General features: G+C 36.5%; 2 protein-coding genes across 3 annotated transcripts in view; both read left to right on the forward strand.

Annotated features, from left to right (window-relative positions):
* Positions 1-4,666, forward strand: part of rhbdf1b (rhomboid 5 homolog 1b (Drosophila)) — a 28,687-nt gene extending 24,021 nt beyond the window's left edge. The window contains exons 15-19 of the mRNA XM_054761321.1: positions 418-493; positions 874-974; positions 1,101-1,254; positions 2,601-2,824; positions 4,462-4,666. Of these exons, the coding sequence (XP_054617296.1) occupies positions 418-493; positions 874-974; positions 1,101-1,254; positions 2,601-2,824; positions 4,462-4,657 (751 nt within the window). The 3' untranslated portion in view covers positions 4,658-4,666. The remainder of the gene's footprint in view (positions 1-417; positions 494-873; positions 975-1,100; positions 1,255-2,600; positions 2,825-4,461) is intronic.
* Positions 4,496-17,179, forward strand: zgc:163057 (Hemoglobin subunit alpha-D-like). Of its 2 annotated transcripts, XM_054761342.1 has the most exons (4): positions 4,496-4,629; positions 11,831-11,931; positions 12,247-12,451; positions 17,003-17,179. In XM_054761342.1, the coding sequence occupies exons 2-4, from the start codon at positions 11,840-11,842 to the stop codon at positions 17,129-17,131; spliced, it is 426 nt and encodes a 141-aa protein (XP_054617317.1). In that variant the 5' UTR covers positions 4,496-4,629; positions 11,831-11,839; the 3' UTR covers positions 17,132-17,179. The 2 variants fall into 2 exon arrangements, with proteins under 2 accessions (XP_054617317.1, XP_054617309.1); XM_054761334.1 differs by lacking the exon at positions 4,496-4,629 and having other exon boundaries at positions 11,747-11,931.
* The last annotated feature ends 13 nt before the right edge of the window (positions 17,180-17,192 follow it).

A 17,192-nucleotide genomic window follows, 5' to 3' on the forward strand; every position in this document is an offset into this window, starting at 1 on the left:
AATAAAATATGTATGCATTTTTGACGGTCAGTGACAAACAATGTGTTAAATACTGATAAATATTCTTTCATATTATTTTTATTATTATCATTATTAACATTATATTATTACTCATTGTACTATTATTATTATACTTATCATTAATAGGAGTATTACTGCCATTATAATCATATTAATTGTTATTATTACCATTACCATTATTATTACCATTATTAATACTTATTATTGTTGTTGTTATAATATTATCATTATCATTTTATTATGATTATTGTTGTTATTATTAGTAGTAGCAGTACTAGCATTAGCAGTATTAGTAGTAGTATCATTATAATTGTCATTTGTACTATTATTGTTGTTGTTATCATCATCATTAATGTTGTTATTGTTATTAATAATGTTGATATTCATATTTTATAGGTGTGAAATCACTTCCAGAGAGTATTGTGAATTTATGCATGGCCACTTCCATGAAGAAGCCACTCTCTGCTCACAAGTAAGACACACACACACACACACACACACACACACACATATTTAATAAATACTATTTAAAGCAGAAACATGCAGCAATTTTACCAGAAAATAAGAACTTGATTGGGTGGCACAGTCACCAGCAATACAGAGAATAGTGCCTCTGGTGTTTCTATGGCAACCCCACATAATCTAAAATGAAATTTCATTTTAAGATTTGATGATGTTATGATGTGTTCTGCCTGTGTTTATTTGTTCTATTATTTGACTCAAGCAAAAAAGAAAAAAAAGAAATCAGCATTTTTCTACATGTGAGATGTACCACACAGTGCAGGATGTCACGAATGTGTGATTCAAGTCAGTTTAGCATTCAAGCCATTTCCTCCTTTCATTCTCCACTAGGTTGCCTGCATGGATGATGTGTGCGGTCTGCTTCCTTTCCTCAACCCAGAAATCCCAGACCAGTTCTCCCGACTGTGGCTGGCCCTCTTTCTTCATGCTGGGTGACCTTAATGTCTTTTTAAAAAAGTCTCTTGACAGGCCTCACTATCTAAAGAGCCCATATGGTGTCTGATATGAAATACATAAAAGTATTTGGGGTTTTGAAGTAGTGTGTCTTCTTTTCATAGGGTCCTACATTGTCTGGTGTCAGTGTTATTCCAAATGACCATACTTAGAGATCTGGAGAAGCTGGCTGGCTGGCTGCGAATCTCCATCATCTACATGCTTAGTGGCATCACAGGCAACTTGGCCTCGGCCATTTTTCTGCCCTACAGGGCGGAGGTACAAAATCTATTTTGTCAACATGCACATTTTAAAAGTCCACAAAGACATGTTCTAATGAGTCAAGCCATAAAAATTCCAACTCTATGCATTATTTTTCCTCGTAATATTATGAGTTTCTTCTCTTAAAATTGCAACTTTTTTCTTGTTACAATATTACTTTTTTCTCGTTGTATTTTGACTTTATTTTTGGTAAAGTTCTGGTAAAATTAAAGCCTTTTTAAAAACTTTTTTTTTTTTAATTTCTGCTTGTTTTTGGGGGGAAAATTTTCCAACTAGTTCAACTTCTTTTCTCGTAATTATGACTTTATTCCCTTATTATTTTAATGTTATTATTTTATGATTATTTCCACAAGCTAATTGTCCAAAAATTACAACTTTATTCATTGTTTAGTTTGTTTTTCACTACTTAAAAAAAAATAAAGGTTGTTTCTTAAATACTTCACATTTATGCTTCTAATTTTTTTTTTTCTCATATTCAAATCAAAGTGTATTTATACATTTAACAGCTTAAAACAAATATGAACAGGGAAGATTTAATAAAATATAGTAAGAACACAGAAAACAAAAATAGATGCACATTAGTTACAGAGTCACGTCTAAAATACCTACACTGATCACGTGTCAAATGCCAGTCTGAATAGATGAGTTTTTAAATGAGATTTAAAAACTGATCGCTCCAGCATAGACCGTAGTGCAGGTGGAAGTTCAAAGCAACAAAAGGTGGCGTTCCAAAGCTTCGGGGCAAAGGCAGCAAAAGAGCAATCCCGCCATTTTTTGTACATATAATATTACCTTATTCATTTAAAGTATGCCTTTTTCTTGTTGGAGTACAACTTTTTTCTCTCAGTTCAGCGTTCCCTCGTTTATCACGCGATAGGTTCCCAAAATAGCCCGCAATAAGTGAAATCCGCGAAGTAACCATTCTGTGCTGCGCAGGAAGGCACGGAGGAGATTGATTGACGCTGGTCTGCAGTCCCTTAGCTAACCAGAACTGTAAAAAAAAAAAAGTACAAAAAAAAATTCAGCGAAAGAGTGAGTCCGCAAAGGATGAACTGCGATGTAGCGAGGGAACACTGTATTTTGCCTCTCTTCTTATAAAATTACTGCTGATTTTTCCATTTCTGCTGTTTCTGGGGGGTTTTTTTTTAGTTTTCTTGTTTAATTATATTTTTTTAATGTGCCGTGGGCCAATTAAAAAGCATCCGTGGGTCGCAAATGGTCCCTGGGCTCCAAAAGAGAGATCAACTCCATATTTGCAATTTTTGTAGATGTAACGGACAAATGTCCCAGTACTTTTAACCATACCCCTTCCCACTTCCCTCTTTGTCCTACGTCTCTCCTAGGTGGGTCCTGCTGGTAGTCAGTTTGGCATCCTGGCGTGTCTCTTTGTGGAGCTCTTTCAGAGCTGGCAGATCCTTGAGAGGCCATGGCGGGCGTTTGCGAAGCTGTCTGCCATCTCAGTGTTCTTCTTCTCTTTTGGCTTGCTTCCTTGGATTGACAACTTTGCCCATATCTGTGGTTTTGTCTCAGGATTTTTCCTATCCTTTGCCTTCCTGCCTTACATCAGGTAGGTGAATTTAGCTGGTAGCGTGTTTCATTTATATCTAAGGCCGTACTCGTCCCGTCCATCTCCTGCCTCCGCTGACTTGCACTCACACTGAGCATTCGTGCTATGGCCCTTTTGCTTGTCCTATTAATTCTGTTTTTCTGTACTAGTGCAATTTCCTTGATATTGTGGATTATTTTTTGTGTTATTTCAAATAGTTCGGATGATTTCTTTTGTGCAAGGGGCTGTCATTAATTGCAAGAAGACCGATCACCTTAATTAAATGGCGTCTCTACTGCACACTCGCGAAAGCGTGCTGTGGGTTTGATTTGGGATTATTTCCAGTATTCCTATTTACTATTACAGCGGTAATTGGGTTTTCATTATGCATTTGAACAAAAACCGAAATGTATGAAACCCAAGGCAATTTTTCCCATAGGAAATAATGTTAATCCAATGAATCCATTCCAGACAACCAAAGATATGAACAAAAAATACATTTTATAGAGAATAATTGGTTTTACTTACAGAAAACAATACAAAATCATTGTAAATGACAAATGAATAGAATGTTGATGTGGACTTCTGTTCCATCAAGGCGAGATTGACTTCAGTAGTGTTCCTTACCTTCTTTATCAGATTGCTGGCACTCGCAACTTTATTTGGCCCCATGGGGGGTTATTTAGCAGTCGCACTCAATAAAAAAAAAAAAACGCACGGGACAGTGAGTCAACATGCGTAGGGTGCTTTGTTTAGGAACTTGATTTCGCGGAACAATACAATACAGTTGTATATGGACTAGTTTGTTACGTGCAATATTGCATGAAAATCTGGGCAAAAATGTTGGCAAAAAAGCTAATCATACGAGAACTGTGGCGTACGAAAACAGAGGTTTGATTATACAGTATTTCGAATGGTATTCAATCGTCATTAACATTGTTATTATCATTACGATCGCGTTCAGTCATTCCATGACTCAGCAAATCTGTTCTCAGCAACCGTGCATGCAGTTGTGCCATGCCCCGGCCTTCTTACAGCTGTCCCGCGCCACATCGCAGTTTGAATTTCACGGCCTTGCTCTATCACGGTTTTTCAAACATATATTAATTAATAAATCATGCTGTTCTGGGGTCCAATACAGCCTATTATTAGTAAAAAAAATATAAAGATTTAAATTGTACTACACATTTACTGCGACACCCACGATCACGTCTTAAACGTCTTATTTTCTCAGACTATATGGGTGTTATTTTATCTCTAGAGGGCTCTAATAATGTTAAAAAACATATTAAGAAGGTCATAAACAGGTTTTCTATGCCGTAACTCCAAAAGTATTCCATTTATGAAGAAGGAATCTGATTTGCATTTATGCGGCATTTATCCGGCTTGCGGAAATGCATTTATCACCCAATTAACCAAAACTGGAATCAATTATCCGCGATATAAACGAGGGATTTCTGTATTCCAGTTGTGCCAGAGAAGGGGAAATGTGTTGCGCTTGAGCATGGATCATGCAGTTTGCTAACTAGTCAAAAGTACCATGCTTTAGGTGTGAATTGGGCCCAAGCACGGTGCAATTGAACGGAAATTGAATTGAGTGTGAGTGCGACGTCATTTAACGTCATTTATGATTATTTGATCTTTTTTTGTCTTTACAGCTTTGGGCGCTTAGATATGTACCGCAAGAGGGTCCAGATCTGCATATTCCTGTTGGTGTTCCTCGGTCTCGTCTCAACCTTGGCTGTCCTTTTCTATGTTTATCCTGTGAAGTGCGATTGGTGCGAATACCTCACCTGCATCCCAATCACAGACGAGTTTTGCGAGAAGTACGACCTGAACGCAAACATCCTTTAACCAACGTGGGTCAAATACTGTACGTGTGTGCGTGTGTGTGTGTGTGTGTATGTCACAAGTTGTGCCATTCTTAAATGAAGACAGCTGACAAAAGCTGTGTCCAAATGTTTTAGCAGTGACTCAAATTTGCTGCTTTGTGGTTCTGTATTATTGTAATCATCTATAATTATTTTGAAATAGTTTGCTTTTTAAATGACTTTTGATGTTTTACCCAAAGTATATAACACTTATGAAGTGCTTATTATTTTTCTGTATATAATAAAAACATTTAAAAATGAAGACATGAATGAAGTTAGTACAACACAAAATTTGAGTCACTGCTAAAAGCTTCAACTTTTGCTAAACTGACCCAACAGCTCCCCACAGTGGCCAAGTTGAGCATTGCAAACGGATGAGCAGTTGATCCAAACCATTTGTCTCTTAAGTAGACATCCATTTCCTTTAAAGTGCCTAATGTTCTCACAGTCTACATTTTCTAATTTCATGCCTCTGCTTTCCTGTAAACAAAACTGCATAATAGTAAGGACAACAATAATAAATACATGTAGATAGTTAACAGGGCTTTTTTTATTGTAAAAATGACAACTACAGGATTATTTGATGTATATTTGCACTGCTGTTGAAAAGAAAAACATTATCCATGTCCAACGTGCGGCCCAGGGGCCATTTGCGGAGGCAGCTTATTTTTTTACCGACCCTTGAAACATTTTAAAAATACAATCAAACAACAACGAAACTTTAAAAAAGTTGAAAAAGTTGAAAAAAGACAAAAAGGCATAATGTAAAAACCTTAAATGTTACTAATAATACTCACAACAATACACTTTGACACATACAGCACAAAGCTGATGTGCAGATCGTATGTTGTTTAAATGTACTGTGGTGTGCAAAAGGGTTTGCCCCCTTTCTGAGTTCTTATTTTTTGCATGTTTGTCACACTTAAATGTTTCAGATCATCTAATAAATTAAAATATGAATCAATGACAACGCAACTGAACACAAAATGCAGTTTTTAAATAAAACATGTTATTTTTAAGGGAGAAAAACAATCCAAACCTACATGGCCCTGTGTGAAAAAGTGATTCCCCCACTGTTTCGCGCCCCCAGAAAGAAAGTAACTGAGATCTATCAGTCTGGAAAAGGTTATAAAGCAATTTCTAAAGCTTTGGGACTCCAGCGAACCACAGTGAGAGCCATTATCCACAAATGACGAAAACACGGATCAGTGGTGAACCTTCCCAAGAGTGGCCGGCCAACCAAAATGACCCCAACAGCGCAGCAACGACTCATCTAAGAGGTCACAAAAGGCCCCACAACAACATCCAAAGACCTGCAGGCCTCACTTGCGTCACTTAAGGCCAGTGTTCATGACTCCACCATAAGAAAGACACTGGGCAAAAACGACCTGCATGTCAGAGTTCCAAGGCGTAAACCACTGCTGAACAAAAAGAACATTAAGGCTTGTATCAATTTTGCCAGAAAACATCTTGATGATCCCCAAGACCTTTGGGAAAATACTCTGTGGTTTGACGAGACAAAAGTTGACTTTTTGGAAGGTGTGTGTCCCATTAAATCTGGTGTAAAAGTAACGCTGCATTTCAGAAAAAGAACATCATACCAACAGTAAAATATGGTAGTGGTAGTGTGATGGTGTGAGTCTGTTTTGCTGCTTCAGGACCAGGAAGACCTGCTGTGATAAATGGAACCATGAAAAATCCTGAAGGAGAATGTCCGGCCATCTGTTTGTGACCTTAAGATGAAACCAAATTGGGTTCTGCAGCAGGACAATGATCCAAAACACACCAGCAAGTCCACCTCTGAATGGCTGAAGAAAACCAAAATGAAGACTTTGGAGTGGTCAAAGTCCTGACCTGAATCCTATTGAGATGCTGTGGCATGACCTTAAAAAGGTGCTTCATGCTGAAAAACCCTCCAATGTGGCTGAATTACAACAATTCTGCAAAGATGAGTGGGCCAAAATTCCTCCACAGCGCTGTAAGAGACTCATTGCAAGTTATCACAAATGCTTGATTGCTGTTGTTGCTGCTAAGGGTGGCCCAACCAGTTAGTTGAAAGTTTAAATATTAAAGAAAAAAAAGTTTTTTTAAAGTTGTGATATTATGTGAAACAACATTGAATAAAGTTGTAATTTTTGGAAAATTAGGTTGCGGAAAAAGTTGCATGATATGAGCATAAAGTCATAATTAACAGAAGAAAATTTACAAGAACAAAGTTGAAATACTTGGAAAATTAAAAAAAAAAACTGCAAAAATAGCTGTAATTTTATGAGCATAAAGTCCAAATATTAAGAGAAAAATGTTTCATAAAAAAATGCAATTTTACAAGCATGAACTTGAAATATGAGGAAAAATAAGGTCATTTTAGAAAAAAGAAAAAATTTTGTTTTATAAAAGTTGTAATATAAAAAGCACAAACACAAAATTGTAATTTTTGGAACATTTGTTAAGTTATAATATGATAGGAATGAAGTCACAATAATATAAAAATAACATTTACAAAGATTATGTAAGAAGAAAGTTGAAATATTTAGAAAATAAAAAATAGCAGTAAAAATGGGAAAAAAGAGCAAAGACCGAAGTTCATGCTAGATCACAAAGCTCAGTGCAGTTTTTTCTATAAATACATATCAATTCTTTGCATATCGACATGTGCTGCTTTATGAATATTAAACTGGCCCTTGCATTCTTCAGTTTTTCAGTATGTGTCCCTCCGTGGGAAAAGTTTGCATTAAAATACCCGTAACGTGAGGGTTGAGTTACGAAGAAGAGAGAAAAGTCAGCGCTCAAGAGGGGAAATGAAGAGAAGGAACAAATCATACAGTGAATGAAGAGAGGAGTGGATGAGTTGGAGCAAATAACACGCATGATCCTCTCGCCCAAAAGCCAGCTGGTGTGGCCTCCAGCTCACCCGGCAGCGGCAGAAAATGAACAAATTCATAGTTTACCATTTATTGACTTTTTATAAGACATTGACTTGGCTAGAGCTGAAACCTGAATCTATCTTATCCTCTCTATTCATTTATAATTCTAATCATGGGTGACTGGATTAGATTATGCTTGTAATAATGGATAAAAATGAATAATGCATAATATAGAGCCTCTCTTACTCATTTGCTAAGACCATCAAGTGTTTAAATATTGGCACCGAAACTCCTGACTCACTGTGCGTCTGATGTCAGAATTTTTGATCAAATAATTGGCATGTAAATATGCACTCATTGATGCCAGGTCATTAGCGTGTGCAACATTATCAGAGGCCCGCTGCAGGTCTCACACCCATTGCAGCGTTTGCAGATAGCAGCAGCTTAGAAACTTTATCAGCAAAAACCTGCTCCGTGCAAAGTGTATACCAAACACTTTCTCTGTTTTGGATGTTGCCGCTAGGGGACATTGGGGGACAATAATTTTGATGGCTAAAAAAAGACTTTTTTTTTTTTTTTGCAAGATAATCTTGCCTGTAAAATATCTATGCTGCAAAACAATATTATGCCATTTCTAACTGCTCAACATACTTCCAGTAACTCCACATAGCAAAAATCGATTGGAAATGCATCATTTCATTTCCATCTTCTGCATTTGCGCATCCCTTACCGCACAACTGCAGAGGTATAAAGTGATCTTGTAACTTTAGTTTTCAATGATCCGTGATGGTTGTTCGGCTCATCAACATCCGGTCCTAGCTAGTGTCCTGGAAACACATCTCTTTATGCACTGGTACTCACAAGAAAATACATTGATTAGCCAAACATCGGATTCTTTCACTCGTGTGCGCTGCTTGTCTTATAAGTAAACATTGTCACGTCAGAAACTCAAGGAATGCACTGCTCTTAATTTAAAGATTCAACGCAAACATCCGCGACAAGCTGACGTTCACGCAGACACAGTTTGGCCTTCGTACCTCCTAAATATTATAGTGTCTAATATAATTCCTGATCAAAGTGTCACCATTGAGCTGATACTTGTAATAGCCACCGAATTTGAGAAATGACGTCGTAGTGTAACAGCTCAAGAGCATGACTTCCTGTTTGCGATGTGGGACGGAAGTCCACGACCAAATTTGGGGTCAGAACAAGTTACAAAACTTTTGCGAGCGTGATCTCTATCTTTTGTTTTTTTTTACCCATCAAAATGATTTTTCCCCATGTCCCCTGGGGGCTTCGGAGGATGTATTAGTTTACTGATGAACTGAATTTTTCCAAAATTGTACTTTATTGTACAACAAATCATTGTGTATGACTCACTGTAGCTTACACTGGCGTCTTTTCTTTGGATTTGTAAGTGTGATGTTCTAATTATTGTTAAACTCCTCCCAATACATAGCAGCCCAGTTAAACACCACGACAAACTTGCCATACAAACACCCCCAATCTGTCCTCATTTAGAGACAAATTTCTCCCATAGGAAATAGTAGATGGAATCTGTTCCAGTGTTAAACAGTCATCAAGAGTGGTGTTAATTCACCTCTCAACGTCTCTCAAATGTATTTATATGTTCCAATGTATTTAGTTTGAACTAGGCTACAGTAAAATGTATTAATTAATAAATGGTCACTGTTTCGTGGTTGGCTATGGCCTATTATTAGTCAACAAATATTGAATGTTGAAGTTCTATGCAGTATTCTGGTCAATAGGTGTCAGTAATGTTACATTGATGAGACATGAAAGTATCTTAGACACAACACTGTTCGACATGATATTTTATGTCTACGGGGCTCTAATAATGATCACAAAAATGTATTCACAAAGTCATAAAGAGATTTTCTATGCTCTAACTATGAAAATATTCTGTTGATTAATATTTCATCCTACTTCACGGAAATCCACTTATTGCGGTCGGGTCTGGAACCAATTGACCGCCATAAACAAGGGGCGATTGTACTTAATTCCTAGCTACATGGGGGGGCAACATACAGGTGTTAGCTCCATGCAAATGTCAAAACCCTTGCAGCAACGCACTCCACACACGGCGTATATGGAGGGTGTGAGTAAAATAATATATCTTGCCAAAAAAACACTATTTCCCCCAGATTTTGAAAGCATGAAGGGTTATATATTTACAAAAAACATTAATAAAACAAAATATGTCTTATAAGTAACCAGAAAAATAGACAAATCCAGCCTTGTCTTGTTTTCAAAGGTAGCAGGGGTGTGGCCGGGGCCCATTTACAGCCTGCAGCTTGTTCTTTATTGGTCCGCAGCACACTGTAGAGATCAAATTTACCCCAAAAAAACAGCAAAATGGGAAAAATAGAGCAACAAGGCAAAATGTAAAGAGAAGAAGCTGAAATGTTGATACTAACAACACAAATCTTATCCTATATTATCATTATATAATATTATATATTATCTTTGCCTATATTATCATTATATAATGACTATAGTTTTATATTCATTGTCATTAATTAATACAAATATGAATTATATTTAAATAATTTTAAATGTAAAATTTTAAAATACATAAAAGCTTTTGATTTTCAGGATGCGGTCCCACTGTGGAAAAAGTTGGGACACCCCTGATTTAGGGTTTGGCCTACTACAATGGTACCTCTATAGTCAAATGGTGATGATTTGGAATTCCGTTATTCATTCCGTTATTAGGCCTATTTTTCTTGAAGATTTTGATGGAATTCCAAATTGTACAACCTCGACATTCGCTGCCATCATTTGTGTCGATTTTTGATGCCATTTATTTTAAAACGAGGAACAGCCTCAGGAATAAGTAATGTAATGTAAGGTACTGTCTACACTTTTTGTGTCATTACTGCTATCTAGTGACCAGAATACTACATATCACTTGTATTGCAATATATTTTGACTAATAATAGACCATAGTCTACCAGCGATCATTTATTTACTAATTAATTTCTGAAAACCGCAATTTAGCGAGGGAGCGATAATCATTTAATGTTTGAGGTTCCAGTCTTACAATCATTATGACACTGTATAAAAAAGGGAAGTAGAAGAAATGCTGTGGTTTAACACTGCATGAAGTTATGAAGTCAGTCATGGCATGTCCGACACAATGGGAGTGAAAAAAAAAGAATTCTCCTCCCATCCCGTGTGGAAGTGGTAAGTTTTTGGCTTCTTAAGTTTAGAAGAAATACATTTCAGACTGGTTAGCTCGCTAGCTAGCAACCGCCTCGAGTCCCTGCAGCATAAGAGTCGCGCAGTGTGTTGTAAACAATGAATAATAGCAGTGTGAAGGTGACTATAGGGGTCTTATTTCATGTCTACTCGGCTCTAATAATGTTAAATACTGTATTTAGACAGCCATAAACAGATTTTCTATGCTATAACTATGAAAATATTCCGTTTATAAACATTGAATCCTATATCACGGAAATTCATTTAACGCGGGTGTGTCTGGAACCAAATTAGCCGCTAAAAAAAAGGGACGATTGTATGTTGTACACCAAAAGTAAAAAGGATGTAACTTCAAAACTCCAGTGTTGCCATATATATTTTGCCAGTTGTTATGTTTTTCAGTGGTTAACTTATTTTTACACTTCAATGACATTAATAATGTTAAAATGTTACTCAAAACATTTCCTGTACAGTTTTATATTGGCAACAGTTTGACCTTGTAATAGATATTTCTATTATTTCCTATGGGAAACATTTTTTTTTAATCTGAGTAAACTGTGAGTCAACCAGCATCCATTTGGTCATAACATCCATTAATAACAAATAAGTTGAACAATGTGCAAAACCACTGCAGCAACTGCCTCCTAAACTATAGTGAGAGCTCATGAGAAGCGTCACAGTGGAGAGGGCCAGTAGAAGGGGTCCCTGGACTGGGGAGTGGAGATGCCAATCTTGGGAAAAGCCCTCTCCAGCTGTTGCTTTGAGTCACAGTCATGCTATAGAAGCTACAGTATATGCAGAGTGATGCACGTCATGCAGAAGATAACAAGGAGGTTGTGCAACTCCCCACCCTCCCTCTGTTGTTGTCCGATAACACAGGGGAGGGAAAACACCCCCACTAGTTTCCACCCTTTACCACTACTCACAGTTTACCCCAGAAAGAAGGAAATAATTTATCATCTCTATCATGCTACACTTTTAACCTTATGATAAAATGGTTGATTAACACGATAGAGAATCTTCTCGCTTTTGATAGCCAGTGGCGGATCTTTTTTTTTTTCCATGTGGAGTGGCTTGCAATGCTGTCCCAGAAGCAGAAAGAGCTACTTGCAGAAGTGTGGCGAGGGCTGACACCTGTGGCGCAATACATTGGATCTGACGCGCTCATTAGGTAGGTTTGGTAGGTTCAATCAACCTAGTATTGAATCTAGTATTGTTGAAAAAATGGTAGTATTGTCACTGGTTTGGTGTGCTTTGATGCATAGAAACATTGACTTGACATACATTCACTCACCACTGTAACCACTTGAAAGATTAAAGACACTATACGGAAGAACTGGACCTCGCATGCCGTGCTTTTACATGTTTAGCTCAGGGTGTGTGATGTTTTGTTAGCATTAGCGTTGAGTTAGCTCCTTTTTATTCAGATTTTTCAAAATGTATGTATTACACTTTTTTACACTTGATTTGCTTGTGTGTTTTCAAGAATGTTTGCGACCATCCCCGGCACAAAGACATACTTTTCCCATCTAGACATTAGCCCAGGCTCCGCCCACCTTTTCTCCCACGGGAAGAAGATTGTCCTGGCCATCGCTGAGGGAGCCCAAGACATCAGTCAGCTGACAGTCACACTGGCTCCTCTGCAGACCTTGCATGCCTACGTGCTTCGGATAGACCCGACTAACTTCAAGGTGTCTGGACTAGTTTATACTGTCTGCAGCCGTTTATGATGACAATGCGTCTAAGTTGACCAACTCATCAAGTCTAGGTCCACGGTGTTCTCCATATTACTAAAAAGTGCCCGCTTAAGACCACGTCGATATACATGGTCGACCACTTGGGTAGATTTGCGACCCAAAGGGATCATTTGTATGAAAAATGGATCTGTTTATGTCGCCATGTGTTGTGGTGTTGTTAACATCATCATTATCGCTCGAGTGTTTTTGTAAAAGCAGATTCCTGGTTATGTCAAAATCATTCAAAACAAATCAGGAACAGGAAAGGAACGGCCACTTACCTTCAAAGCGTCGTCAGCATTGCACCAAAGGTGCTTTCGTCTTTCACGGTAGAATTCTCAAGCGTTCTTTCAGCCCCCTTTAAAAAAATGCACACATTTGGATAAATGGAGGAAAACAATGTCAACAAACCACCGCAAACCCCCCCCCTTCTCCTTACGTCTCCGGCCAAAGTCACAAGTAAATGTCCAAACAATGATTCATTTTGGTTATGTCAACAACAGCTTATGTCGACAACTGCTTATCTCGAGAACCGCTCAGTCCAGGAGTGTCCAAACTTTTTCCACATACTGAAAAATGAAAGGATGCAATATGCTAAAATGTTATATATATTGTGATGTACAGTAGCTGAGAAAGCCAATTATTAGTATCAACTTCGGTCTTTGCTCTTTTTTTCTCCATTTTTGCTGTTGCTTTTTTTTTTTGTAACTTTCCAAATATTTCAACTTTCTTCTTAAATAATCTCTGGATATTTTCTTTTTGCAACATTATGACTTTAATCCCATAATAGCACAACTTTTTCCCAACTTAGTTTTCCAAAAATGACAACTTTGTTTTGCATGTTTCTCATAATATCAAAACTTTTAAAAAATAACGTTTTTGTTTTAATATTTCAACTCTAAAATGACATTATTTATTTATTCTCTTAAGAGTTACACTTTTTCTCGTTAGAATACAACTTTTTTCCATTTCTGCTGTGTTTTTCCCCCCACCTTCTTATTGTAATTATGGCTTTATTGCCATAATATTTTGGCTTTATTTTCGTAAAATTATAACTTTTTCCACAACCTGATTTTGCAGAAAGTACAACTTTATTTGTTGTTTTGTTTGTTTTTCATAATATTACGAATTTAAAGAAAAAAAATTGTTTTAATATTTAAACTCTAAAATGACATTATTTTTTCTCCTAATATTACGAGTTTATTCTCTTAAAATTGTCACTTTTTTTCTTGTTAGAATAAAAAATTACAGCTATTTTTTTCCATTTTTGCTGTGTTTTTTTCCCCCACCTTCTTCTTGTGATTATGACTTTATTCCCAGAATATTTTGGCTTTATTTTCATAACATTATAACATTTTCCACCATCTAATTTTGCAACAACTACATCTTTATTTGTTGTTTCTCATGTTTTTTAAAGTCTTTTTTCTTTAAAATTTCAACTGTATGCTTCTAAAGGCTTCTAAAATGACATCATTTTTCTCACAATACTACAACGTTGTTCTTGTAACTTGTACTTTTTCACATTAGATTCCAACTTTTTCTCTTAATATTTTCTTTTAATATATTTTTTAGTTTTCTTGTTAAATTTGATTTTTAGAATGTGCTGCGGGTCAATAAAAAAAACAGTCGCGGGCCAAAAATGGCCCCCGGGCCGCACTTTGGACACCCCGCGAATGAGCCAATCCGAAGGATTTCGACTTAAAGCGGGTTCCACTGCATATAAAAGTGGTATGAATATATCACAGTCCCAGTTAAAATACATATAATGGGGAAGCTGGTTGTCCTTAGACGTTTTTGTCTATAAAGTACTGCAAATAACCAGAAATGTACCTGTTTTGGGGAAAAGGCTAGCTTGAATTTCATGTACTGTAGTACCTAACCTTCTATTGTCCAGGGAGCCAAATTTGCTCACTTCGGTGATGCTCAAAATGGACGCTGCATGTCACAGTATTTGGTAATAGAATAAGATTCTAATTAAAATATTTCAAAATATTTGTCAATTTTACGTTTTCGCATGTGTGTGTGTTAATTTTACAATATATCTTTAAACTAAAATGAGAAAAAAACATGTATTGAATAATTTAAAAGTATGATCTATATTTTCTCCATTATATTTATATTTGTTGTTGTTGTCGTCATCATATTTCCTCACTAATTGACTGAGAAAATTCACCCGGCTTTATGGCATGATGTGTAAATTATTAAATGTGGCTCACTTTCCTTTCTCCACGCTAATAAATGAAAGAAAATTATGACAATAATGAAACATTTAATACGAGGGCTGTAAATAATCGCGTGTTAACGGCAGTCATTAATTTATTTCATTAATTACGTTTGAATTTTTGAGTCATTAACGCATCAAGTCAAGCCATATCTCTGTTATGACGGAAAACGGAGCAACACCAGCATCCCCACAGAGTCACAGAGTCTGCCGCTCTTTAATAACTTCATTTTGACCTGAACACATCAACAGTAGTGCAATTCCAACACGATATATGAACCCTATCGCCAACTCACAAATTAGTGTTTCGTCCTGGGAACGACACTTCCTCATTGTCACTAACAAAGGCGAGGTGCATTCACTGCCACTCCGAAAATCACACAACGTTTTTATAATGCGTGTATGTGCGGTCTAAATAAACAGAGAGACAAAGAAAAACCGTAAGTGGATATTCTTATGTCTTACTAACCAAACTTTTACTGCGTAAGTACAATGTGCTGCATTTAAGTATGTTCAGAAACCCCAGAAAATACATCTACGCTCAAAAGATTTGAATTTAACTTACGTTATGTGGTGTCTTTGAACGCAACTCTTCATGGCTCTGATTACAATGTTCTGCTACTATTAAAGAGATCGGTGTTAGCCAAATACATTTTCATGTGTGCTATCTTTTAACTTGATTTAATTTGGATCATTGTGTCCTGCCATTTACCCTTCTGTTCATAAAATACAGCAAAAATGGGCATATTTCACACATAGCGGCAAATGCTGATTAATCATGATTAATTCATATAAAAACTGTAATGAATTTGATTAAAAATTTTGTAATCATTCGACAGCCCTATTTAATACCAAATAATATTATAGATCATCGCAAAGAAATAATAATGATAACAAAAATAAAACAGCAAAAATATCATCACTAAAATCAATAGAGGCAAGTGATGTACTTCGGTAAAAGTATGTTGAATCCCATATTTCCACTATTTAATTGCTGTCCATATTATTTTCGGGCACATTATTATCAGAATTTCTTGAAACAAACTTAACTAATAGAACTGAAAGATGTTTTTCTTTAACCCAAAGAAGGATATAGCTTCGTACGATGGAGTATTAATCCCACATTGAAAAAATAAAATAATCGGAGATTTTGAGAATAAGGTCATAAATTTGCAAGAAAAAAGTTGCACGTTTCCGATTTTTTTCTTGTAAATTTCCGACTTTATTCTCATAAATGTACGAGTTTATTCTTGAAATCTCAGATTATTATTTTTCAAAGCCGTAAATTTACGACTTTATTCTCGTAATATTCCGAGTTTTTTCTGGCAAATTTACGACTATTCTCGCAAATTTACGATTTTATTCTCAAAATCTCCGAATATTTGAATACTTCGTCGTAGCAGGCATTGCCTGAGACGGCCATAGTATTAAAAGGGGGGACTTGGGCAAAGGTAATATAACAACTTTTTTTTTTTAATTCACGAGAAAAAAGGTTTATTCTCATAAATTTACGACTTCATTCTTGAAAATTTTTATTTTTTTTTTCAATGTGGCCCTAATCCTCCGTCATAGCTTTGTAACCTGACAGTATAATGAATCCCCACCGCTCAAAAGCTTGGTATCGCTTTCAAATGTCTTATGCTTCAGACAATTTTAACCATTTCACAAACAACTGCGTTGCAATTAATCAGCTGATTTTAAAGAATGATCTCCATTTTTGCAAAGAGGCCTGTTATACCAGCAACTGTCAGTCCTCCGCATCAATCTCTTGTTGTGACTGCTAATCCATGTTAACCATTTTAGAAGGCTGACTGATTCTTAGAAGCGTGAAAAGCTGGTTGTTTTGCAGGCTCAAAAGGGACAGAAATTAAAGACCCGTCTCCCGGATGCTCAGAAAGGAAGGATATTCAATTCAATGTTTAACACCGTGCACTTGCAAGTGATCTCACACTTCAGGTGAAATATTTTCTCTGGTTCTAATTGTCTTTCGCGTTGCTAAATAAGATAATCAAAAACAAAAACATGCGCTACGATGCAGTGTAATTGTACACCACCAAAAACGAGAACTGCAATCAAAATAATACAAAAAATATATATTAAAAAAAACAAATGTCTGTGACATTTCTAATCAAAACTGAGCATTCTAATCTTTATGAAGGCAGAATATTGATTACTTGTATTGTGCTTTTGTCAAACTGACTCATAACGGATGGATTTTTTGGTGACTGTTGCATTAATGTGTCTCTTCCCTGCTCCTTGTCTCATATTACTTGCCTTCCCTGCAGCTTTTCTCACACTGTATGCTCGTCGCCTTGGCTGTTCACATGGGCGAGGACTTCACACCGGTTTTACACGCAGCAATGGACAAGTACCTGTCCGCTTTTGCAGCAGTGCTGGCTGAGAAATACAGATGAGACTCAATGTATACCAACACCACTCCGGTCATTCCATATATTTAAGTATGTGCAGTTATTG

The sequence above is a fragment of the Dunckerocampus dactyliophorus genome, chromosome 2 (assembly GCF_027744805.1).
Source record: "Dunckerocampus dactyliophorus isolate RoL2022-P2 chromosome 2, RoL_Ddac_1.1, whole genome shotgun sequence".
NCBI lineage: Eukaryota > Metazoa > Chordata > Actinopteri > Syngnathiformes > Syngnathidae > Dunckerocampus > Dunckerocampus dactyliophorus.